The sequence below is a fragment of the Cinclus cinclus genome, chromosome 11 (assembly GCF_963662255.1).
Source record: "Cinclus cinclus chromosome 11, bCinCin1.1, whole genome shotgun sequence".
Taxonomy (NCBI): Eukaryota; Metazoa; Chordata; class Aves; order Passeriformes; family Cinclidae; genus Cinclus; species Cinclus cinclus.
Window position 1 is genome coordinate 8061578 of NC_085056.1, and position 24902 is coordinate 8086479.

A 24902-nucleotide genomic window follows, 5' to 3' on the forward strand; every position below is an offset into this window, starting at 1 on the left:
CTCGTTCCCAGGCGCCTTGGCCTGCCCTCCCAGGCAGCTGCACTTGCTGAATATCCCTGTATGGCCATGCTTTGGATGGGTTTCCTTACTCCTGCAGCACTGCTACAGGACGACATTGACCTGGTCACTCCCAATTCTGGGTTTCATTGCAACACCAGCCCCAGTAATGAGGAGGGAAAGTGATTCAAGCACTTGCTCTGACCCCCAAGCTGCTATCAAGGCACACACTAGGAACCTCTGAGAGAGGGTTTTATGACTCCTGTCAGACACTCCTTACTGTATGTGATACTTAATTTCTTTGTCTTCTGCTTCCTGCACAAAGCACACTGCCAGCATGCAAGAGTGTTGGGATGGAATACTTTATTCACGTGAACACTCAGATCCTGGCCCTTCCTGCCTGCTGCAGCTGCTCCCATCTTCTTGACAGCATGAACAAGGAAGGATTTCTTCACCAGCTTGCTTAACCCCCCCCCCCAGCATCATCAGACCCCACAAACAAGTACAGACAGTTTGGCTTTGTCTGGACAGGCACAGAGGGCGGAGGGGCAGGGAGTGCTGCGGGGCTGGCAGAGCAGGCAGAAGGGCTCCAGCCCAGAGCTTGTGTATGCACAGCAGCCAGGAAACCTTCCCGCAGCTCCACTCTCACCATCAAACATGCCAGTACTCTCCCAGCCTTGGTGGCTCCTCCTGCTGCCAGAAGCACCTGGGATTGGTAAAGGATGGGTGACACCACCTCTTCTCCTTGGAAAGTTTCTGCCAGAATTATATGAGTGTCTTCAATAAGCTGCTGGGCCATTTAACCCTCAAAGAGCCTCCTGTCCACTGACAAATACCCTCCCCAAACTATTACAGTAAAAGGAAAACCCTGTATGTTGAGACATACAGGCTGAGTCTTGGGTAGAGAACATTTTCCGTGCTTGGTGGTCGTTGGTGGCCAGCAGCCCCCAGCCAGCCCTGGGGCACAGAAGGGAGCAAGATCCCCCACGGCCACCCCCGGCACGTCAGGGCTTCATCCTGCTCAGTCTGATGTCGCGTTCAATTTCGAACTGCCTGTGATCCACGCGCTCCAGGAACGCTTTCCTCTCGATGTACCTGCAGGGAGGCAGAGGCAGAGGCTATGAGCAGTGCCTGTGGCAGCCTGTGTGTCTCCCAGCCTGGGGCAAACCCCACCTGAATGGACAAGCAGGGAGGGAAAGCAACATCTGTCTCGCTCCCTCTCTTTCCATTAACTGATCACTCCACTGAACATCTCCTATGGACACCAAAACTGCCCTGTGGCTTGCTGGCTGTCACCTTGGGGACTCCCAGAGCTCTGGTGGTTGCACAGGCTAGAGAACTGAACTGGCTGATTCTGGTTCCAGCTCTTCTCCTACAGCTGAGAAATGTCCTCCATAGACACCTTGAAGGGGATCAGAGCAGGCCTTTGCACCACCCAGCAAAGCATCTCAAATCCAACCACAACCTTCAGTACAAGCTGACAGGCGCACGATACAAGCCAGGAACAGACACAGGGAGCACTGGGGATGCAAAAAGCATCACCCAGCAAGCCTGCAGAAGCTAAGGGATGCAGGCCAGGGGTTTCCCAGCCACAGACCAGCTTCTAACCACCACTGAGTATTTAGTGCTGCCCCTCAGCACGGCACCCGAGTGCTGTGAGGAAGAAGGCACGCCTGCGCCTGGAAAAGCACCTTGCTGCTCATTAATGGCATGCAGCTGAATTTTAATGTACTTTGCTGCAAACCCTTGCCACAGACAGCCCGGGGCTGTGCTACTAATTAACCTACAGAAGGAGCGAAATTGCAGTTCAAAACAGGAGCTGTAATTGAATCATCACAACTGTTTTTCCTTTATTTCAGGATGGCAAACACTGGACTGCCATGACAAGGTCATTAAACTTGTGTGGGGAACCACTGAATTTGGCTGTTCTGTCAGTCACTGCTTTTCCTGCTCACCAGAGCAGCTCACTGCTTGAAAGCAAGACCAAAGCCGAAGGGAAGATGAGCATCTCAAGCTCTGTGGGTTTTCCAGGCTGCTGGGTGGCTGGCAGTGTGCATGAAAGTGCCCAAGACCCACATGGGAAAGCTGAAGGCCTCTCCTACCAGTGGTCTGAGACAGATGAGTATTTGATGATGAGGTCCCTTCGAGGTCAGGCTGTGTATGGGGCTCTAAGCAATCTGATCTAGATAAAGAATTCCTGCTTACTGCTGGGAGTTGGATTAGTTGGCCCTTAAAGGTCCCCTTCAACTTGAACCATTCTGTGATTCTGCAATTCCTTCTGCTACAGCTATCGAACCTGTACTGAATGTGTTCCCAGCAGGGAGTGTTTGCCCTGACACTCCTGCCCATCACTGGAAATGAATTAATCCACATTCACTTCAGCGAGTGATTTCCCCAAGCGGGTGAACAGCCCCATGCATCCCTGCTGCCACCCCATTCCCACTGCAGCTCCAGCCAGTCTCGTGCTGACACAACTGGGTCAGCTCATCTCTGAGGGGAAGGGACCAGCACAGCACAATGCAGGCTAAGAGCTGGCTAGGAGGAGGCATTTTTGTGGCCCCTGCCCCTCACGTTGGAAGAGAGCTGTGCACTGAGGCCCCCTCCCCACACTGGTTCAGGAAAGGCAGGCAGGGGAGTGTCGCTTCCCTTCATCCCTGTATGCAGGGAGGTGACCGGCTCCTGGGGCTGGGCTCAGAGAGGCCACAGGAAGGAAGCTAAGGGGTCATGCTGTATGTGCTCAGTGTCATATTGCTGGGCGTGTGGCTTTTCTCCCCCTCCACTGCTGAACACAAACCACAACCCCAGCTGGGAAGACAAGCATAGGAGTTACTGATGTTCATCTGGGAACACCCCAGTGGCCTGGGCAGCAACAGCCCAACCTACTGAATCTGAAGCTCTTTTGGCTGCTCAGTGACACCCATCTATCAACCCCAGCAAGGGGTCAGTCTCTTTCTTCTCCTCTTCCTCCCTGATTGCTGTGCCTCTCTGGTGGGCAGGGCCTAGCTCCTGGGGGATCGATATGGATCATGAACCAGGAATGCAGTCTCACAGCTGCAGCCAGCAGCGCTGCATGGAGGAGGAACTGCGACATCATCCCATGGCGATGTCCTTGGCCGGCCACAGCAAAGTGCTGTAGGTACCAGAGCAGAAACCCCAGGCACTACCTGGGCATACACCAAGGCTTGTGGGGCCTGGCTGGCTTGTGCTGCCAGCACGCAGGGGCTGGAGGCGCAGATGGACGCGGACAGGGAAGCTGCATAGTCGGCACAAGCCCCTCCATGCTCTGAAGCCTGTGCTGGAGCTGCAGCTCTCTCTGTGCTCAGCCAGCACCAAGGCACCACCAAACACAGTGCAAAGTGCATGAGCGAGGCACAAACACTCGTCCTGTGCTTGTCTAAACAACCTTTGCTACCTGAATCAACACCTTCCTGTAAATTATCAACCCGCTTGGAAACAGGGCAGCTGTGATCCACAGCAGAGCAAAGTAAATCCATTGGGAGCAAGGCTGTCTCTGCTAACAAGGGCAGCTGCAAGCTGCTCTGGGGAGGGTCTCTTGTGCTGTCTGTCCCCTGTCAGTCACCATCAGTCACCCGCTGCAGGAGTGCACAGGGTTGGCTGCTCCCCCATGGGGCTGTCCTACAAAGGTGGCCCAATTAAGAGGCCACTACACATTTCCATTTATAAAGCACATCAGAGAGACGAAGAGCAAAGGGGATAGCTGCCTCTGCTCCTTACTCCAGCCCCTCCTGTCAAATCCAGGACAGGCCCTCAGGACCTGATACAGCCAGGCTGTAAAAGCCTAGATTTTACTCCTAAGGAAATGCAAATCACTGGATGGGGGCTGGGGGTAAAAGGGGTGGAAAATGAGAGGTAAGGGAGAACAGAGCCATGGGGCAGCACATGTCCCCTCTGTCACAGGGATTCTAGGCCTAGGCTGTGGCTGTATGGTAAGTACCATTGGCAGCAGAAAGATGCCACAGCCCCACTGCTCCACTGGTTGCTGTGCTCTGGCCGTGCATGTGTACCTGCACGGACCATCTCTGTAAATGCACAGGATGTGTGGCATCAAGCAAACATCTCCAGGAATGGGCTGTAGCTTTCCTTATCAGGCAGATATTCACAATCACACAGCAGGACACGTGGGGAGCAGAGGTTTCTAACAGCACCAGGGATTAAAGGCAGCACCCTGCTCTCGCCTGCCTGGGTTGAAGGGTTAACAACAGCTCATTACAATTTTTATAGAGATGTGTAAATGATTGCCCACTGAAGGGTGAGCACAGTTGACATTATTAAAGGAGAAGAGGCAGCTGCAGAAGGGACAACAGGCTCCTGTGAAATGACCTGAGGCTGGCAGCAGCTGTGTCTGTGTGACCTGCCCCCCAGGCAGGATGGCTGCTCTGTGAGGGTACTGCACCCTTCACACCGAGTTGGCCTGTAAGCAGAAATGCAGTGGGCTGTTCCTCCATCAGTGCTCCTTCCTTCTCTCTTTACCTTGAAGGTGGAAGTAATTCCCAGTGAGCAGATATTCAGTTGATCCCCTCACACTATATGCCTGCCTAGTATAAACATATTTATAAGGAGTCTAAAGTTATCCTGGCATTATGTTTCTCATTTGTTTAATGACAAAAACCACTTGCCAAGAGCTCAGCAGATTTTCTAGCCTGGGATATGACAGGCAGCAAAACCCAAAGCTGTCCAAGATTAAAGATGTTCTTAAAATTGCTGCTCTGCTTTGCTCGTCTTTTCCATGTGCTGATCCCTTCATTAGCCTTCAAGGACCATCACGTGAGTGTCTTCAGAAAGGTTTGCCAGGCATGAAGAGCAAGCTGTCCTGCTTGGATGGGGTGGGAAAGGAAATGGCACTGGCCAAGAACAGTCGACATACTGGGTTTGGGCACACACAAGATGACATAAAACACTGCTCTGCCACACCTGTATGTGGTGTAAATCATTCACTTCCTTGGACTTCAGGGATCTCAGAGGAACAGCTGCCCCTCTCCAGCACTCCTACTGAATTGCTCTACTTTTTCAAGGGCATGCAATCAGAAACAGATCAGGAGAGATTTGATGGAGAAGGTGTGTTGTGAAAGGGTGCGAGACCAAACTGAAAATATCTACTTGATAGTTTGACAGTTATAAAATATCTGTTTAAAATAGAAAAAACAACCTGTTGGAATGCAGAAGCTTTGAGTTTTTCCTGCAGAGTAGAAGAACAGCTTATAAAAAAAAAATCTACATTTTACAAGCTGTCCACTAAGCTGGTTATGTTTTCCCAGAGCTTAGCAAAGCACTTGTAGTGGAAATGCTGCTTCTGATCTCATTATCACTCCTGCAGTGCATGTTATTAACTTTCTGTTTTATTTATAGCATCACCATTTACTTTTATGATACTTCCATTAACTTCACTGGAGTGAACATTGCTTGACGCAAACAACCAACGCCCAGTGCTGCCATAATCAATGCACCTTGCCAGCTGTTCTGGGTTTACACAAATCCTTATGCGGGAGGAAGGAGGACAGATGCAGCTGAAATGTGTCATTTGAAGAACAGAACAAAACTCTCCCAAACTGAAAAAAAAAAAAAACAACAACCCAGGATAAAGGCAATTGTGTTTCCTCATGGGAATGCTGCATTAGATCAGTTCATGCTCTGTGCCACAAGCAGAAGAGATGATAAAGCCAGACATTGGCTGGACTTAGAGCACTCACAAGGTTGTTATCAGAGAGTGACAGGTGTTTGCAGACTTACCTGTCTCCCTGTGATGCTTACAGCAGCTACTAGCTTTATGTATGCCTAGAATAAATCCTTAAGAAATCCCATGGGTTTTTCAACTCTGTGGCCAGCAAAGGGCTTCCCACTTGTAAAGGAAGTGGCAGGAAATTCTGGACTACTATTAGGTAAAATCCCTCTTACCCGTCTTTCCCTCGGTTATGGATTGCCAGCTCCTCCACAATCCCCTCCTCCTCTTTGAAGCTCTCCCAGTCCAGTTTAGATTTTTCCAGTGTGCTCATCTTCTGCTTTTTGGCACCGATCTTCCCCAGGAGGCTACTCATACCACTTGGCCTCTTCACCCTGATGGAGATTAAGGAGCAAATGTTGGTTAAATGCAGGGAGGTTGCAATTAAAAACACAGCTGAGAAACGTCACGCGTGACAGTGGTGGCCTTGATGGTGGTGAGCCACTGCCACCAAACAGATGGCCACCAACTCCAGGCAGCCTGCAGGCGACAAGGTCACACTTCCTGCAGATCCTGCTCTGCCGTTCTCCTGGAAGCAGCAGAGTTCATTACACACATATCTCAAGTGCTTGGTTTTTGTGAAAGGGCTTTTTCATTTATCTTCTTAAGAGAACAGAGAGCTTTCAGGCCAAAAGAGATCATTAAATCATCTAGTTTGACCCCTTGAATATACCAGGCCAAGCCATTCCACTGATCACCTCTGTGCTAAGTCTGGTTCTTTGTCTTCAGTTAAAGTGTTGTTTTCTGGAAGGCATCCAGCCTCAGTGCGTCACCCGCGCTGACAACACATCTAGGAATTAACCATTTCATTGGTATTAATGCTTGATTTTCTCTAGTTTTAGGTTCTGGTTGCTGCTCCTTATTCTGAATCCAGCAACACTTTCTTCTCCAGGCAAGTATCATTAGTGGCGTACTTGTACACCACTAATGAAATTACATCCGAATTATTTTTATGCAAACAGTTAAGATTTCCTTATGCCTCTCACTGAAATGCATTTAGCCCCAGCCCACACATCACTTCTAAGGTTTTGTCCCCCTGCTTACATTTCAATGCTCTTTTGAAGATGGGAGCACAAAACTGCCTGTAACCCCCACCCTTCTCCTGATTTGTTTCTGTCCAAGCATCACCTAAATCCTGTTAGCTGCACACTGAGTCCCAGTGCACATGCACTGTGATCCTATACCATCTCCTGGGTCCCTGTTTGGCAGGAAGACCACTTTGGTCTTTCATCCCTTGTTCTCAGAGGAGTGAAATCCCACCCGTGTGGTGGGGCCCCCAAATCTCCCCTTTATGCTGGGAAATGCACACACAGGGGCTCGGGTCAGCCAAGCTGCCCTCTAAGGAAGACAATTCTCAGGGATAGGAACCCGTAAAACAAACTTGTATTAACCCTTCTTAAACCCCTGCAGGAATGGGGGCAAACAGCATCCCATTGAACTCGTGTTTACACACATTCCAGAGATAACTTCAGGTCTGCAGGGCCTTTGCCTCTGCAAGAAGCCAGAGAGGAAATTACTCTCGTTCCTGAGAGATGAAGGAATTTGGGAAGGGGGGCCCAAGGAAGGCAGCCAGGTGAGCATGGCAAATTGCTCTCTATCAGTGTTCTCTGAGCACACTCCTGCCCAGGGGTAGCCGCTCTTGGGAACACATCCAAAGTTGTCCTTATCGGATCATTAGCATGGTTTATGCTTCTGTAATTTGCAAGCCTCTAAAGGAAAATAATTCTGCAGTTTATATGGAATTAAATCAAAGAAAATGACAACTCTGTAAGCCTCAGCCAGAAGACTTTCAATGAAAGAATGGCTGGCTAGAGACACTTGGGGTTGCAGCTTCCTGACATAGATATATTTGGGATTAAGGACACCTTGGCAGGCTCCATAGCAATTGGACGAGACTGCCTGCCCCTCCTCAATACCAGCGAGAGGAGCAGAAATGTCCTAGGACCTGGCCCTCTTATCTTCTTCAGTCCCTGCCCATGGCTGGAGCACAGGCCAACACCTAGAAGCTGTTTACACTGTGGGACACAGAACAACCTGGATGCTCTTTGATTTGCCTTTATCCCTGAACATCTCCTCAAGATGTCTACAGCTCTTCACACCATGATCACACAATAAAACCTTGATTCTTGCTCAGCCTCCAATTCTCCCTTACTTTTCAAGGCATGATGGCTCCAGGTATCCTTATCTGCAGGTAGCAGGGAAGTGGTGTTAGGGGGCAAAATGGGCAAAGATGTTCTAAGCACAAGATAAAATTGGAGAGACTTGGGTCCCACATCTGGCTATCCAAGACTACAAGACTACTACTACTTGCTCAACCACCAAACCCAGTATCAGATGCACGTTCAAGATGTGAGGGAGTCAAGAGGAAAGGAGATAAGACAAAGAATAAGGATGAACCAGACAAAGAATAAGGATGAACCAAATAAAATATTGGGCAAGCATCCCCTGTGGCATTCCCTGCTGTACAGCTGCCTGGAAAGCAGAGCTTGGTCGTTGTGCACAGCAGTTCCTTATGCTGCACTGGGAGGAATTAAAGACGCCCTGAAACAGATCTAGGGAAGTGCTATGGCTGATCCAGCTGGCAAAGCTCCTCTGCCCCGAGCCTGGCAGGCAGAAGGTGTTTAAATTAACACAAGGTATTCAATAACACATTTCTCTGAATACACTTAACTTTCCAGACACACTTGGGCTTAAGATTTGAAGTGGGAAAAGCAGGGGTGTAGAAACGGAGGGTACTGTCCCTTGTCCCTAGATTTCTCCTAAACGTTTTTTTTTGGGGGGGGCAAAAAAACCTCAATGACCCAAGAGCCATCTCACCTATCCAAGGACACCCACAGCTCATCTCCAGCCACTGACCTTTCTGTGGATGGTAGTCTACAGTCACTGTCAGTTGAAATACAGACAGGTCTGACTGCAAAGGACACAGCACACACCTGGAAAAACCCAACTGAAAGTTCTGGGATCTTTCCTGGGTGTTAGAGAAATCCCTGCCCTGCAGAGTGACAAGCATGCCCAGAGGCAGGCTCACACATGCTGAGACTGATCCTTTTTGGCTGAACCTTGAGCTGTTGGCTGCTGGTGGGGAAGAGCTGAGTTGGGACAGGGGCCAATCGACCAAGCTGGGCTGCTGAGCAGGTCTCTGCATGAAACACAGACTGAGACCTGCTAACTGGCCACTGCTGTCCCCAAACCACAGTGGAGGATAGATGAGAGGGAAGGGAACCAAAGGCAAGATGGTTCATGGCCAGCAGTGGAAGAAGAGGTGGTGCTGGCTTCAGGGAGCAAGAGCTGCAAATCAGATGAGGGCTTCTTATGATGTATCTTTTCTTCCATGGCAATTCCTGGCATAAAATAATACCATCTTGATGCACACATCCATATTTAATGGTGCTCAAGACCTCTCTATGTCCTCTTGGCCACAGATCTCAGGAATATTGCTTAAAACATATAATTCACCTCTTGTTTGAAGCTACGGAGTCTGGGCTATGATATGGACCTCCATCAAAGGCATCCATATAATCACAAGAATACTCACAACTCAACAGCTCCTTCAAGGCAATGGGACCTAACAAGAAAGGGCAGGCTATGTTGCAACCTTGTGTTGATGACTACTCCAGAAATATTTTTAATATCCAATGCCAGCCCCATGCTGAAAACTGGCTCTGGGCTGGATAACCTGGTTCTACTCTTGTCCAGACAATTCCGTACTGCTGCAGCAGGACCAAGCCTGGGCCAGGCAATGGGGCCAGGCACAGGCTGAAGGACATGTCTGAGTCTGCTGCTGAGTCTTCATTCGACGCTGAGCCTTTTATCACCCTGAATAAATCCAGCAAACCTGGGGGTGGGAATTCCTACGCTTGTGCCAAAATGAAGCAAATGAGAAACATTAAAGTCCAATTAAAAACTTGCTTGGCCTTAAATGCCTCATCTGTTTAAAAAGCAAGTAAAGGGGCCTGATTAATTGCATTCAGTGCCAACAAGAGGAATTATTACCCTTTTTGTACTCATTAAGGGTATCTGCTGTGGCATCTTTAATCACTAAGGCATTTAAAAGAGAGAAAGTAATTTGCTAAGACATAATGGATCCCAGGGATGAGTATCAGGACAGTCACCTATTTAGGACACAAAGACATGCTCTGAATTTTCACAATTAAAAAGCACAGCCAAAGTCTGCCCCTGAACCAGCAAATAAAAATAAAATGCTGGGGAGCTCTACTTTGGTGGGGGAATTCCCCTGCACCATCTAATGTCATCAGGACAGGGACTATGCCTGTGCATTATCTAGCATGGTCATACACAGGGACAAGCAGCAAGCCATGGGCTCCCTTGCTGTCCCACCATAGGTGAACACGCCCTGTATCTCTGTCCTTAACAATGACATTTCCCCTTCATCTTGGTGCAAGCCTGCAGCCTGACCAGGAGCTTGGAAAATTGCTGCTATAGCAGTGATAAAGTGTCACTGCCACATATAATCCCTGATGTCTTGTTACAGGAAGGTCAGTGTCTGGGAAATGTATGCCTGTTTAAAAGAGGCGGACTTCATCACAAGCTTTAGAAAATAATCTTCCAGCAGTTGGGAACATGATTACAAAAATCCCGTAGTGCACCCACCAGCCAAAGCAGGATGAGTTCCTCTCCCACCCACCCAGAGATGGGTGCTCTGAAGGTCTCCTGACACCACTCCCACATGCACTGAGGTTTCAGTACTTCATCAGCCTTATGTAAGTCTTCCCCAATGACTAAATTTCCTTGTTCAGCCTATGACTTGATATCTTCTTCCTAAGAAGCTAAGAACAGATCACTCCCTCACTTTCTGCAACAGCCTTTTATGTCTTTGAAAGCTTTTCATATTGCCCCCCCCCCTTCAGCTTGCTCTTTTCTAGACTAAACAATCCCAGGCCCTTTCAAGCTCTACTCATTCCTCATGGTTTCCAGCCCTCTGACCACTCTCACTGCTCTCCATGGACTCTCAGCTATTGGCCCACATATTCCTCAAAACGCAGCATCCAAAACGGGAATAGCAGGAGTGAGGGATTTAGCAGCACTGGGAGCAGGAATCAGGGGGAATGCTTCAGATGCCTTGAGAAGCACGCAGCTCCTTACACAGCCCCTGTGACGTGTGCCTTTTTCACAACCATGTGAGAGCAGTGACTCATGTTGAACCTGTGATTCACCAAGATATCTGTCTGCTCCAGTGCTGCCAAGCCACCTTCCTCCTTCATCCATGCAGAACATTCCTGCTAACCAGAGGTAGAGCTCTGTGCTGCTCTTCCTGTCTGCCCTCACATTTCCCTTGACACAGTGGATCTCGGATGTCTTTGCAAATCAGGCTCTCCTATCCACAACAGCCATGCAGCAGCTGTTGAAGAGGAACGCTAGGGAAAACACCTCCCATCTTTGTGAAATACCTATGGAGACTATTTAACAGCTGAACCAGTACCAGTTGGCCCAAGAAGATCAAGGTGACTGGCCAGAAGCAGGCAGGGACAGGCCGAATCAGACTGCAGGAGCTGACAGATCATGTCCAACACCAATGAACAAATTGAGCCCAAAGGACACTTACTCCAATGTTGGCCAAGGAGCCAGCAGTGTCCCCAGCTTTAGTCTGACCTCCACCCTTGGGGACCACAAACCCTCTGCTGCTCTGTTTCTGCTGGCTCCACAGACCCTGTGCTGCTTCTCCCATCTGCCTTGTAGTATCCTCCTTGCTGTGGTAACAACTTCTGTAGCAGGAATGCCTTATTTCTGTCATGTATCAACACTTTTAAGAAGGGCTCAATTTGTTAGAAGAAAATACTGAACATGAAACAGGGTATTACTGATTCTTAGCTAACACTTCAATGCTCCCTCACCCCTCTTCTTGTTATGCCACATTTTGGGGAAACAGTTTGAGCAAACACACAGAAGAGGATAGTCACTGATGTATGCAAACCACAAATGACTTGCTTGTTTTTCCCCCACTAATGAAAACCAGCACCCTGATCCCCAGTTAAACAGTGGCAAATTACCTGTTCTGCCAATGAGGGTCTTGTGACAAAGCAGCTGCTGCAAGACCTGAACCAAGAAGAGTATTTTTTTAGGTTTGCTGATTTCACCAAGGCATTCCACACACCTTGCAGCTATGGCGTAAAGAAAATAAGACAACAGAGTGGGGCACCTTCTCTGGCCTGATTGCAGGGTTTTGCAACTCCCAGAGCAGAGACAATTTAGTGCTGGACACTCCATCACATTCCAGCATCCATCCAAAACATCTGGTGACTCTCCATGAGGCACTGCAGAACAATCTTTCCTTCTGCAGAAATAAATGTGGACTCACAGGGGTGACACGATTTCATCAGCAGGAAATCTTGCAAGACCAGGAAAGCCCACATGCCTTCTACCCTAGCCCTTAGAAGCAGATTATCAGAGATCACCTTTACCAATTACCATTTTAAAAGGCAGGTTACCCCTACAGCCTATAAAAATCCACTTTCAAGCAAGGTTCAGAACTTGGATGGATAGTTTTTGCTGTTCGTTAGATGGGACTGCTGCAAGGACGAGTGTATTTATGATGTCTGGCAGAAGAGGACAAGCAGGAGGCATCCATTCCCAGCTCTCCATCATGGCTGAATGGCTTTCCAATGGCTTCAAGCAGAAGAACTCAACTCGAACACACACTACAACACAAACCACTTATCTGCTGGCTCCCTGCAGTGCTGAGCAGCATGTCAGATCCCACTATCACGTCAGGGTGCTGGTAAGTAGATGTCATCAAGTGCAGAAAGATGGCATCTCAGGCCACAATGCCCTTAAAACACCATCCGGACCACCCAGCCCTAGCTCTCATGATGTCCCTCTCCTGCCCTCCCCTCCCTCCTCATTGGAACTTGTGATATTTACTTGCAGCACAGTAATGGCAGCTCTGTTCCTGTCACCCCAAGTGCTTTGATGGTAGAGATTCAGGTGAAAAACTTGCCCACTCAGCAAACAGAGGATTTTGGACATTGTAGTACCTCTTCCTTCCACGATCTACTGTAAAGCTGAATAGTTTCCTTAACTGCAGGAAATGGTTCTCATGCAAACTAACCACAGCGGGGGAACTGATGCCGCCAGTAAATACTTTCATTTCAATAAAGTGGAAGATTCCTGCCCAGAGTACCATAGATCACCCACCCTGCTGTCCTTCCTTCTGTGTGCAAGGGTGTGAGAGACACTGCACGAGAGGAATGCATGCAGAGATCTGGCTGGTACCCATATGCCAGCTTCTACTGTTCACTCCCAGACCATCTTCCTCAACAGAGTAACAACGCTGGCAGGGAACAAGAGGGGCACACATCACAAAGGCAAGACAGAAGCAGAACAACAGTGCCAGCTTGCAGAAACCTTCCCCAGAATGATATAACAGATCTTGTTCCTCAGAACCTAAAACTGACCAGCTCTTCTCACCCTTCACCACACATAACCAGCCAAAGACAGAAAGTCTTCCAGGAAAAATGCAACTGCATTTCTATTTTCTCCCCCTGCCCCTACTTTGTATTGTTTCCCAAACACACTCTCAGGTGGATGCAGAGAGCAACCTGGCTTGTTCTCAGCTCTGCCTGTCACAACAGGTATTTAAAAAAGCAAACAAGAAAGCCTCCTTAACACCAAATAAACAAACACTGAAATCCCAGGAGGAAAAAAAAAAGCAAGCAAGGAGGAAATGAAGATAAGAGCAGGGTGGATGGTGCTGGAGGGTTAGCGACGATCCTGTAAGGAGGGCACTGCCCAAGGCAGGCTGGCAGGGAGAGGACTGATGGATTCCCACCACCCAGCCAGGGTGGCACAGCCCAAGGAACTCACTGCCAACCTAGTGGTGCCTGTCCATATGTTCCACTTGCTGAGCTGGTAGCAGCTCAGCATTTACACCCTAAAGCACACACAAACTGAGCCAAAGAACCTGCCTGAAGTGTTCTAGGAGTAGTGGGGATTTTTGACGCAGGGTTATATCTTTGGAGTGAGGGCTGTCAAACTTCCTTGCACTCTGAAGAGTAAACAACATGCACAAAACCACTGTGTGAAAGCAGCCCCAGCTGGGACAAAACCCATTGCATGGTGCTACAGGGTGCAGCAGAGCAGGCAGCTGTGTCCAAAGGCAGCAAGAGATGCAAGTGCAGTGGAATTACCCGGCCTGTGATCCTGCCAGCAGACCAAGGCAGACTGACTTCTGCTGCATGGAGGGCTTCGCTGACAGGAGTCCTGGTGAAAATGCTTTGACTGCACACCTGCAAAAGGAGCATGGTCTGACTGTAGCAGGACCAACCTCAAATACTTATAAGGAACAAGGAAATGGGAGTTTTGAGTTGATAATGTTAGTTAACTTTTCTCAGGCTTTTGTTCAGGCTTGCCAACCTGGCAGCCCCAAGTTGCTTTGTCATCACTGCTTTTGCAATCTCAAGGGCTAAACCAAGCCCCAGGTCCTTTCTGATTTCTAATGTCACCCCATACTCTCTGAGACCTCAGAGAATCTCATGGTGGAGACCCCTACACGAACAGTGATGTTCACAGCTTCTTTCAACTCATAGAAAGTCTCTGACACTGGCTCCATTGAGTCAAGAAGGTAATCCCTGAGGAGAATCACAACTAAAGCACACTAGTGTTCAAATAGCAATGTGACGCACATACAGAAGAGGAGGTGTAACTTCTCCAGAAGGGAGTGATAGCTCTCCTTCCCACAGCTAGGTTCTATGTTGAAAAGTTTAAGATGGGGATAAAAGGCACCATCAGGAAAGGACAGTCAGACCACCTCATCCCAGCAATTGAAGCCTGACCGAGATGATGCATTTTCCATCACTGTGGAGAGGCAAGGGCAGATGTGACAGAATAAAAGCCCACGTGATGTTGCCCTGGTGAGGGCTGCTGCAGGCAGTAGCACAGCTTGCCATGGGCCCAAGTTGATTCTGGATATATTTGTGTCTAAATATAGCCAGTGGGGGAACAAAGATTTGTCACAGGGGAAAAAAACACGTCACTCCCAATTCCCAGCAACAACAGCAAGCATTGCCTGACAAAGGGAAGCGTTCCAGTATTCCAGGTTTATTGCTGGATTTGTTATTAATCCAGCACAGAGAGTTTAGGTGTGACTTTAGAAGTTGTGCAATGCTGCCTTGGCAGAGTGCACCTTACCTTGAGGAGGGAAGTAAATATCCATGGAACCAGCTCTTGAACAGCAAAACTGACACAGCAGCTGATGATGGGGCTTGAAGAGCACCATGCCATAGGCTGCCAGAAGAGACACCAGTCAGTAACTTCTTTTCTAGTTCACTCTCCAAGACACAGAAATACTTCATCCTATCTTCATGTCATGGAGTGTACTGGATAGGCCTTTCCAAAGTGCAAAGCTGGAAAAAAAGATCTAAGTGCTTCCTTGCTCCAAAACAGGACAGCACCTTATTCTCCAGTCCACTCCCCAAACTGGGGGATAACCCAGGTGTAAATACACACAATACTGCACACATGAATACAGTTATTCCAGTAATAAAACCATTACTGGGTCTCCATGTACAGTCAGAGGCAGAGCAGGGGAGAGATGGGATGTTCTAGCTCAGGAATGTCAGAGAGCAGTAGCAATATCACAGGTGCACAGCTCTGCCAGAGCTGGCTTTTCCTCAGGCAGGTACTATACTGTGGCATCTAGGTCTGCACTCACTTCTCTGGAGGGCCTGGAGTCTCCTTTTACAGGCTCTGAAGGATGTGCTCAGCAAAAAGCTCATCAGCTGTTGGGGAGCTGACTGGCTCAGGCAGAGCCCCTGACCCGCAGGTTCCCTTATCATCAGGAAGGGCTCATTAGGGATTGGACCAGGGTTTCCTGCTCAGGACCAAACCCTTTGTGAAGGGACTGCTGCCATGGAGAACCCACTTCCTAACAGCCAGAGGAAGCAAAATATTTCCCTTGGGCCTTTGAGACAAAGTTGCTATGGGGTGGATATCAACAAAGTAAAGTTGCACTTGTGGAGCTGGGCAGCCCTCAGCCATGCACAGGCTGTTACTGCAGGATAAAGGTATCCCAGCAGCATCCTCATCCCAGAGCCAGGGACAATTCAGAGCAGCATAAGGCCCCCTCTGTACCAGTGTAACTGCAGCTGCCCTCCGGGCTGTACTGGCAGAACTATTTTAGCAAAAACAAAATCTCGCACCCTCCTAATCAGTATCACATTGTGCAGAGCCCAGGGCTCGCTCTGGCTCCCCTCCAGCCTGGAACACAGACAGAGGCTGTTTCACCAGCAGACTCTCCTAATGCACTTGCAGCAGGCCAGCCAATTATATTACAATATCTGTGCATGGAGTTCAACCGGAGCTTAATTGAAAGAGCCATAGCATTCAAATTACTTCTGATACTATGAAGACATTAAGGACTCCAGGCCAGCACTAACCAGCCCTGGCTGATGGGCAAGGACCTGTAACTTGGGCTTGGTCTACAGCCAAAGCTACACCCCTGTTACACACAGCACTGCAGTTGCAGCCAAATGCTGACAGAGCTGCCCCTTCCCAGCTGGAAGCTGCAGTCACTCCTCATGTAAGCTCTCTTCCACCCAGGGCATCCACACAATACAAACCAGACTTGCTCTTGCCACTGAAAGACTGCATACATGCACCAGAACTCCCAAAACTGTTCCCACATGGACTAAATTGCATTTGCACTGCTTGTATTAATTAATTTTATTGAATCAGTCTCACGCATGTTCTTCATATATATTTTACATTCCTCTTAAGTTCTTCAAACATTTAGGGATAATAAATGCATCAGTTTCAGATGGACTTTGCTACATCAGCAGAGAACCAGCGCACCTACCCCACTCCAAGTTGGTGGGCTACATTTAATTTTGTATCTTAGTGCTACCACTGAGAGTGGCCAGAAATGTCTCTTACAAAGCTCTAACAGTCCACACTGTGTGGGAAGTGTGCAGGAGGGAGGAAGGTGTCCTGCTTCTACCATTCTCACTTCTGACCCCATGAAATCAGCAGAAATTAACACATAATCAAGTTGCCAGTAAGCTCACACTCCTACCTGGCTGTGAGATATCTCACACCTCAACAGCAGGTAAGAGCAAAAAATAAAAGTGAGAGGGCAGGATGTGTTTGGTACTCGGGTCCAACGGGTTGATGACTTGAAAGCTGTCAGAAGCTACTGCAGGCAGTGTCTGTGGCACACAGCACACTTGCTGGGCTCCAACTTGGGTCACACACTGAAGTATTTTAGAGTAACACCCTGCATTACGCCCATATTTAGCCATGGAAATCAGTGTGACTTGACTTTCAAACACTTGCAGCTCTCACTGACTTCACTGGGTTCAGTTGAGACGTTTCAAATAAAAGTAACCATCACAACTCTGAGCTGGGATCAAGCACAGGCCATTTTTATCTTAAAAGGCATTTGTTTGAGAACATTCAGAGCTGCTAGAACCAACAGAAATGAAGTTATTTCACCATGCAACCTTAAATATGTTGACAGCTTTGTTTGCAAAACGACATGGATTAACTGGTGACCAATCCTTAAGAAACGAATAGTTAGAAAAAAGCTGCTGACAAACAGAGAAGTTCTTCCTCTCTTCAGAGGCTCACTCCTTCCTCCTTTGTCTAACAGCAGATCTTTTGTTCAAGACTTCAGCTGCAAGCAGCCCCGAGGTACGCAGGGAATGTCTTGGTTATGACAAGCTCTCCACACTGGTGCACAGATTTAGTTTTAATCGGCGGAGAAACCCCTTCAAATCAGGCCTAAGAAGTCCTGCTAATGGAATTGTTCCAGTGCTAAAGGGATTTCGAAGTGAATGAGTGTGGATGGTGGAGCAGCTGGTGTGATTCCCAGGTCGCTCCTTACAGTGCAGTGTGCCATGCAAGGAGGATCCAACACCCCAACCGCCCTAGAGAAAACAACTCCCAGTGTCCTCCCAGCACTGCAGAGTCCCTTCCTCTGTTCTCTGTGGCTCCTGGACAGCCTTAGTGCTTAGTCCTGGTCAGCTTCCCACTGTATCAGATCAAAGCCAGGCTTTGATCAAAATGAGGTGAGAACGGCAGGACAGAGGCAGGGAGGGATCCCCTCCCAGCCCAGCAATTAATCTGACAGCTTTAAAAATAGATCTGATTAAAACAAATACACTGCATTCCACTGGCAAATGTTCACAAAGCTCAGCAGCCTAGGAGAGGGGAATGCTCCCAGGAAATTAAGTGAGGGTGAAGGAGAATCAGGGCTGCGTAGCACAAATGCATCACTACAACAAGCAACAAGCTAGAGCTCAGTGGAGCAGCTGCTTTGCAGTGTTATGCAAGTTCACCAATAGCATGAATATAATCTTCCAGTTTCTTCCAGTGGAAAGCCTGGCCTGGCAGCATGTGGGACTTTGGGGGACCATAAATGTTTGGGCACTGCTACAAGCAGTCATAAAACACAAATGAGGGTTTGATCACATTTTGGAAAGGGTAATATCACTGGGGGATCCATCACAATTACCTTCTCCTGTTCCAGCCCAGATAAAGAGCTGGCCCCAAGTTCCAGATCAAAAAAGGTAGTCCAGGGGTAAGAAGAGAAATACCCTAACAGCTTTAAAGATGTTTCCCATATAAAAGATAACGTCCAGCCAGGAGAAAACAGACAATAGGAAGTCAACTGATGAAAGGATGTGCTCTTCATCTCAACAAGAACTTTCTCTGCTGTTTCAACAACTTTCTAAGGCTGCAGAAAAGCTTAATAACGAACCAGTGGACAGTGCAGAGAGCCCAAAATGTACCTAAGAAGAAAAAATAAGAATATCCTCTATTTTTCTTCCAGGGCTTGACTGAAGTGTTTTAAATATCTGAGGCTGGCAAGGCAACCTCCCAGTGCCTTCTGGCTTTGGCAGCAGTCACTTAGAAGAACTGCCCTTCCTCTTCCCAGAGACCCAACTCACTGGAAATAGATTTCAACTCACTGGAAATAGATTTCAAGTCTCCAGAGGAAGAAAATGGAAACAGCTGACTTCTCCCAGCCACAAGCTCAGCTGTCACCTTCCAGCTGGAGGCAGGCAGAGGGGTAAATGCAAGGCTTCCCTCCCACCCACACAAAGCTGCAGGCTTCCAGAGAGATTTTGCAGCTAACATCCACCTACCAAAATCTGCTCAGAAAGCCAAAACTCTCCTTGAACATGGGGACTGCAACCCAGCAAGGCTCCCACTACGTCCAGCAGCCTCATGCAGAGGGGCTGGCAGGGCCAGCTTTCATGACGCATCATCTCTGGAATTCACTGCTGAGTGTCCCACAGCCTCTGCTTGGTACAGTGCCAGAGCTGCTTCTCAACTCCTGTGTGACCTACCAGCTGTTGAGGGCAACCAGCAAGGCACACATCCACACAGAGAGGAGACAAGATCAGTGGACTGCTGGTGAATGAACAGACTAATGCTTCACTCCACGCTCTTGGTTGGAGGGAACAGTTTCAGCTCCCTGGCTGTCCTAGAGGAGCCTGCATGATCCCAGGAAGCCTTTAGACCCCTTGTAGCAAGACTTTTGCCTCAGGAGGCAGAAAGCTGTGCAGCAGCACTGAGCAAGGCAGGCAGGTTGCCAGCTGAGGACTCAAACTCCTTCAGGGAACTCTTAACAGTTACGTGGTAAATGCATTAACCATGGGAACAGCTTCCCAAAGGATGTGGTGGATCCCAAATTCTAAGTCTTTCCATTGTGCGTGGATGCTTCTTTCAGAAACGCAGGCTGTAGTTCAACCACAAGTGCTCACAGGGAGCTCTCAGGAAAATGCCATGACCCCAGAGAAGGCAGGGATCAGACAGGGTACTCTGAACCCCTCAAGCACCTAACCTATGAGATTCCTGCCCTTTGCACTGTGCCACAGAAATTAAAGACTTTTCTTGGCTACGCTCCTTTTCAATGTCTCCGTCCAGCCCAGTTTTCATCTGTTTCTGTGATCTGCTTCAGGACAGCTAAATTTTCTTTGACCCAGCTTACTGAGCAATCTTCTGAACCTTGTCACCCTGTCTAGATGTTTTTGTTTCCTTGTTTTTCAATTACAGATCTCCTAGGGAGAGTTTCTCTGCCTCATAGCTTGAGATTCTGTTCCCCCAGCACCAGTTTCTTGGCAAAACTCCCGGATAAGGACTAGTGAAAGCCTTCACAGCATGCTGCACCCAATGACCCACACTGCTAGAGTCAGGTCATTCAGCATTCTGCCTACTCTCAGTTCCTGGACAGCAGTCCTTGGCAAGAGAGAGGAGACTGAAACTCACCCACAGCATAATTCTTCATTTTCTTTAACTTCATCTGTGACAATTGCATCAAGGGACAAGGCTGTCACACTCTGCCTAGGAGCTACCTCGGGATACCCCTACATTGGTACTGCAGTGCGCTCACTGATGTTAAGCACCCAGTTAAGTCTGTATTCTGAGTCCTCTCCTGTCAAACCAGATGTCTCAAGCTGCTCAAAACTTGAGGTGGTTTCCAGCAGAGAATCTGCTTGTGAACAATTCTGGTGCACTTCAGAGGCTACTGTTAGCAAAGGGGCAGAAAAATACATTTGAAGGGAGAGGAGAGTGAGATACTTTGCCCTGCTCCTGACTTCAAGCTGCTGGGCTCTTCAGCACCAGGAACAAACTCTGCAAACAGCCAGGTACAAGGAAGTCATGCTGAACCTCCCAGGACACCAGTAAGAAGCAGGAAACTTTCTGCATGAACAAAAAAATTCCCTTATCTGGCTCAATCACAGTAGTATTTGGACAAAGCGTTCTTGGACTGTATCTGGACTGTAATCTAGTGTTTCAGAAGGGCTGTTCTCAGGTCTCCAGCAACACTTAGCTGATCCACATGCACCTTGGTGGAAAGTGTTTATATATAAACTCCTTTTATATATATGCCTCCTTTTCTTATCTCTTGGCCATTGAGTTTCTAGTTCTCTTCAGGGTCTATAATCAGAGATTTGAGTTTATTTATAACCAGTAAAAAGCCTCCTCCATGATATCTATGCTACAGAACTTCTCCTTCTATGATTCTTTTCCTTCCATTCACAAACCTAAACCACTTCCATGGGCAGAAAAGGTGAAGCAAGGCAAAGCCTTGCCAAGGGAAGAAGCTCTCCCATTGTTCTCATCCAAGAAAGTGGCACAAAGGGAAAAAGACAAGAAGGGATGGCTCACATCCCTGGGTCACCGCAGAGAACTGGAAAAGGCTCATCTCCAGGAGGACAGAGTGCCAGCACTTCTTTTTTTAATTTAGCCAGCAGCTGCAGAATTTAAGCTTTATTAAAAGCCTATTTTGCCCTTGCTGCTGCAAAGGAAACCAACTCCCTCCTCTCCCCTCCCAAATAAAAGGCCAAAGTCTGCAGACAGACATCCTGTAGTATCACCTTAGAAAGAGGTGGCAACCTGACTTAGTGGAATATGCGTAGAGCAGTTTTACTTCAGGTTATAACAAATGAAATACATTGTTCCCACTGCTGATCCTTGCTTTGAGGCTTTATTATCAGAAATCCATCAAACCTCCCATATTCTCTGATTACAAGTGCAAGAAAGGGAAGGCAGGGAAAACAGGCAGGCTGGATTTTGATGCTCTAGGCATCATTCATTTCACAGTCTCCCACTTTGTTTGCAGAACTGCTGCATGCAGGTATCCTCTCTCCTACAGACACATGCTGTTTGATGGGTCAAAAAGAATTTAAACAGCTTTCCTATGACACATTTTAGTATAACACAAAGAAGAGACTGAGTTATTTGTCAGGTCAGAACAACAAAAGATAGAGAGCACTGAACTAGATCCTACTTACTTAATATTGTTCTCCAACAGCTATTCTAAGCCTACCTCAATTTATAGATTAATCTGTTGGATCAGTAATTTAGGCTATTTGATGATTAGCATTTAGAAGTAGACATTTCTGGGAAGGCTGAAAATGTGTTTGTGATTTACAAAATTACTGCAGGGTCTCTAGTGGATTATTTGTCAGAGGCAGGTGTTCAACATTAGCCACATTCTGCCTTTTCTCCCCACATCCAGGTTTAGCATCAGCAATGAAATACCAACTTCCTGCAGCATTTACTCTAAAACAGAAAAGCAAGCATGAGTCTTGTCCCTCTTCCCATTTCTAGTCTGCTGCCACACAATATTAAGGTTTTAGGATGATGTATATCAACCAACTGGGGTGTGGGGGGGAAATGGGACCGGAAAGCATCCAAATAATCTGTGCCCTCCCCACACCCTAGGGAGAGCACCCAAAGCCTGCCACAACAAGGAGCATTCCTCCTCTGCATCCATGCTTGTGGAGGAGGAGGGTGCCAGCTGAACAAAACAGATTTGAAGAGGGAAAGAGCCAGTCTGCCTCTGTTTGCAGCTAGCCCCTTATTTTGCCCAGCCCTTTCCTACTCTGAACCCCAAGCTGCTGCATCTTTCAGGCTTGTGTTGGGATCTCCTCTGAAGCCTGTCAGCAGAGCTCTTTGAAATGGCAGTTGGAATCTGTGTGAAACACCAGACTAAGCATCCTTCCTCAAACACTGAGTGCATGGACTCCAAAATCCTCCTGGAGCCTGCAGTGTCTGCAAAGCAGGCAATGAGCATTGCTTCAGCTGGCTCTCAGCATGGCCCCTTTCATAACACAAAAGGAAGCTCGAATCCCTCAGGGCCCAGATATTTTCCAAACTGGGTAAACACACGAAAACACACATTATTTGCATGCACAGTGCACAGCAACTGGGACAAAGGATCTGTGGCCAGGTAGGTGTCTAACTGGTGGTCCAGGCATGTGGTAACTTGTGTGCAATTCTAGAATCTTGAGCTAAAAGAGACTTATCTCTAGACTGACTCTGTGCTGCTTCCAAGTCTTTGAGAGTTAAAAGCAGCCTTTGTTGTTTCAAGTATTACCATTTCAGAAAAAAACCCCACCCCTGCTCAGCCCCCCACCCCAAAGGTTTGGTTTGTAACCCAAAACATCAGTGCCTTAATAACATAAGGTCAAAGCCCTCCAGTCATTAGGCAGATTATATTTAAGAGCCCTATGTGCAGCTGATCAGAGGCTTATTCCTTAAAGGATTGAAATGGCAAGCCAGTGCACCTCAGCAAGCAATCTTGTTTAATAGTCAATTAGCAGAGATGTGTTCTTCTGAGCTAAAGATCACTGCATTCAAAAAGAAAAAAAGAAATGCACCACCATCAGCTTTCCTCCACTTCTGCTATTAAATCAAGCCAGCTGATCTGCTCTTTCTTTAGCTGGTAAGGCAGGGATGCAGTTAGAAGTCACACAGCAGTTTTATTCCAGCCAGGATGATAATAAATAATTTTTTTAGACTAGAGGGGGGCTGGATAGACTGAGAAGTCAATAGCAAAACCCCAACTTCTTCAATAGGAAGTCTTGTTTCTGAGCATGTAACTAAACTAGGGCAAGATAAAATTCTCCAGCAGGGTTTCCCCTTGCAGCTCCAGATAACTAAATCCCACATGGTGTGCCATACATCTGGGAGGAGGAAGAGCTAACTAAAAGCAGACTTGCATAGTGTTGATGTATTAGTACCCACCAAATTACAGCAAGGACAGGCCACCTACATCCAGCCACATGTTGGCAACAAGCAGTGCTGCGAACCAGAGCACACACCCAGGTTTCATAGGCACAGGGACATCAGTGTAACCAACAGCACATGGGAGCTCTTCTCTAGAGCTGCCAACACCCAGCGCTCAAAAGCCCAGTCAGTCTCCGCACCCTCTCTAGCTGGCGTTTGCTTGAAGCCAGGCATTGCAGAAAAGGAATAAAATCAGAAGCAGCAATAATTTGTCACCTAGTTTCCTAGCTAAAGCCAGCCAGAGTGGCTGGCCTTTCCTTCCAGCCCTTAGAGGCAGAAACTTTATTTTCCTTGCTGCAAAGCTGAGATTCTTACCCGATCAGTCAAATGTGACACTAGTTGAAACAATTTGTAGCAAGAGGCTTGTGCTGGTTGGAGTAGAGCAGAGCTGTTATCCAGAATTCAGCCTGGACAATCTGATGGAAAGGTTTATGCCACCAAATCAATGCTCTTCACCTAGTCCTTTTTTAAGAGTTTCAGCAGAAAGACTAAAGGGTTAAACTGCTCATGCACTCTAAATGACCATGCTGTAGCCACAGACGTGTGAATGACCCTGTAAAATCCTCTGTGCTGGAGAAGGTGAACTGCAATGTCATGCTGCAGAAAAACATGGTTTCTAGTGCAATCTTCCAGGCAGCAGCAAGAGCAGGGTATGAAATCTGTCCATACTGGCCCAGCAGCATCAACAGAACTACAGAATTTTCAGACAATAACTCTTCTGACACAACACGAAAAACTCAGAGACATAGCAGACAGTCGATATGGAAGAGCCAATATGAAGGCACATAAAATTAGGGTTCCCTCCTTGCTTGTGGCTTACCACAAACATCTCTGCAGGAGGCTGACACCTAACCTGGGGACTCCAATTTACTCTCCTGCTTTAAAGAACAGAAAGAACACAAAGATGCCCAAAGCCTGATAGCCAGCCTGGTAACAACGTGTAGAGAGAAAGTGAAGCTTACTTTCTGCTCTTATCATTGCCATGCTGACTATATACAAAGGGAACAAAACCAAAGCAAGACTGCCTGAATGCCCGTTCTCAGCAGCAGAGTTAAACAAGGCCAATTCTGAATGGCAAAAGACTCTGAAGTTGTCACTAGAGATGATCGTTTTTCACATATACCATTGCCTGAATGCAGCAACAAGAATGAATTCTGACGGAAGAAAAACTGACAGCTTTTGCCATTTGAATATATGCCTAAAGGCACCACTTAGAAGCAGGAGTCTTAGATTATTAACAAAACCCCTCTTCTGTTTTACTTCTTCCTCACAGCAAAATCCTACAGGAGCATCTCCCAGCTGGGGTGATGCTTACCTGAACAGACCCTGCTGTGCTCAACTCCACAGAGAACAGAGCAGATGGGAAAGTCTGCATCAGTACAGTCCCAAGTAGCAACTTCAGAAGGCAAGTGTTTATTTTACCTCTTTCCTCTCCTTTGAGTTGAGGCTGGCTTTCCCTGCTGGCTTCCTGACCTTGCACATTTGGTTGAGGTGAAGGTGGGAAGCAGCAAGCACTTCTTTCAAACCCAGGAGCAACTAAAGACTGTTGGGGCATGAACACAGGAGCAGAGAGGCCAAAGTTACAGGTGATGGTAGTTTGTAACAGGAAAGGTGACTTGAAGGTATTAACTCT

The 24902-nt window shown here is 47.7% G+C and overlaps 1 protein-coding gene across 2 annotated transcripts in view; it reads right to left on the bottom strand.

Moving 5' to 3' along the window:
- Window positions 1-364: 364 nt before the first annotated feature.
- The window catches only part of CFDP1 (craniofacial development protein 1), a 61182-nt gene continuing 36644 nt past the window's right edge, over window positions 365-24902 (bottom strand). Inside the window, exons 6-8 of one of the 2 annotated variants that reach the window (XM_062499979.1) lie at window positions 16235-16251; window positions 5911-6069; window positions 365-1092 (exon numbers count right to left, since the gene is read on the bottom strand). In XM_062499979.1, coding sequence (XP_062355963.1) covers window positions 1002-1092; window positions 5911-6069; window positions 16235-16251 — 267 coding nt within the window. In that variant the 3' untranslated portion in view covers window positions 365-1001. Of the gene's footprint in view, window positions 1093-5228; window positions 5565-5910; window positions 6070-16234; window positions 16252-24902 lie in introns of those variants that run through there. The other variant, XM_062499978.1, reaches the window with a different exon arrangement.